This window comes from Nanorana parkeri, unplaced genomic scaffold, assembly GCF_000935625.1.
Source record: "Nanorana parkeri isolate BGI_ZX_2015 unplaced genomic scaffold, ASM93562v1 scaffold619, whole genome shotgun sequence".
NCBI classification, from domain to species: domain Eukaryota; kingdom Metazoa; phylum Chordata; class Amphibia; order Anura; family Dicroglossidae; genus Nanorana; species Nanorana parkeri.
This window is the reverse complement of record NW_017306887.1, coordinates 720763-722346: the sequence shown is the minus strand read 5'-3', so window position 1 is coordinate 722346 and position 1584 is coordinate 720763. Positions and strand designations below refer to the sequence as shown.

General features: G+C 39.6%; 1 protein-coding gene across 1 annotated transcript in view; it reads right to left on the bottom strand.

Annotated features, from left to right (window-relative positions):
• DCC (DCC netrin 1 receptor) overlaps nt 1–1584 on the bottom strand; it is a 410882-nt gene that overhangs the window by 59112 nt on the left and 350186 nt on the right. The window contains exon 21 of the mRNA XM_018562973.1: nt 1168–1200. Coding sequence (XP_018418475.1) covers nt 1168–1200 — 33 coding nt within the window. The remainder of the gene's footprint in view (nt 1–1167; nt 1201–1584) is intronic.

Here is a 1584-nt window from a genome sequence, read left to right as displayed (position 1 = left end):
GGCTCTTGAATTTTATATATATATATATAAAAAAAACAAAAACTGAGATGCAGTACTTCCTGTTTCCTGGTGGCTACTTTTTTCTCTTCCTGCCTCCATATAATTTCTAGAGTAGACACCGAATCGGTCACTCCTGAGCAGAGCTACAGAAAGGACATACTGCCCATTGTGCCCTGCTGGTTTCTCCTCCCACTATACCGCCTAATCTTTTATCAACATATGTCCCCCACTGTTAGAGCGAGGACCAACATATGCACTACCTCCACTTCCTCCCCCTTTCTTAACTGTTGCCAAGAAATGCGCCGTGTTAGCTTGCACTGAATCATGGGACATGTAGTCCCTAATGGAGGCTGGGCAGTGCCGAGCATGGGCATGGAAGATGTGCAACTTAGCTGGAGCCCGATGCACAGAGCTGCACCAAACAGTCAATCAAAAATACTCTTTTATTCCTTTGGAAACCTACACTTGCCACTTGCTTATTTATCTTTTTTTTACTTTTTTTTAGTTTATTTAGTTTCACTTTAAATGTTTTTTTTTTTCACAAATTCATAACAGGTGACTTTTTTTTCTATTTGTCTGGTTTTCCTACTTAAAGCTACAAAAGAGACAGGCAATTTTGGTAAAACATTTCAAACCACCATCAAAATGGCCCATACATAGACTGCGAAATAATACAAATTCTCCACAGAAGAAAGCAAGTGAAATATAAAGCCAAACCCCGTCTGGCAGAGCAGAATAATTTACTAACGACTCGAAATACAAAAATCAGTAAATACACTCCTCAGCCAATGGAAGCGAGCCCCGGACGCCTAGGAATTATGCGCAGCTTAATTATGCTTAATGTGAATTATTCAGAAGCACGGGGAGAGAGGCAAAAATTTATTTCATACAAAGAAGCTTGACATTTTAATTGGCCCTCCAGAAAAGAGACAAAACAATTTCCTCTCAAGAATATTTACATCTCTCCCATCAAAGCCTCGGCTGCCTCCTCCAAGCCGAACATCATTAACGAGATTAATTAGCGCGTTGGCGTCTGCCTAATCAGGTGTGCGGACCAGGTGAAAAAAAAAAAACGGACGGGTGTCGCAAGGACTCACATCACTGCCACACACACAGAACACGGCATTGATTTTCTAAGGAAAGCTTGACAGAATGGGGCCACCGTACCTTGGTCATTAGCCATTTTGTCAGGATGTTCCACTACAAAGGAAAGAAGAGAGACATTATCATTACTTTATGACAGCGCTTCATAAGAGGGTTGACATATCAAATCAGCGGATGTGTTAGCAGACTTTATGGGGAGAGGCAGTCTTAACCAGCATTAAATGGATTAAAAAAAGACTTTATAAATAACATTTTTTCAATTCGATGAGTACCTCTGGATTCATTTGTAGCACTTTGAAAAGCCATCGCAGAAAGTAAAAAGAGATGTGAGACCTGGGCAGTCCCGGATATTCTTTCCTTCCTTAACTTACTAATGTTTTTATAAATTAACTTGGCTTCTGTAAGGGGTAGTTCTACCCTTGGGTGAAATTACAATGACATAGTAATATCGTTATATATAATATATATCATTTTAATTAT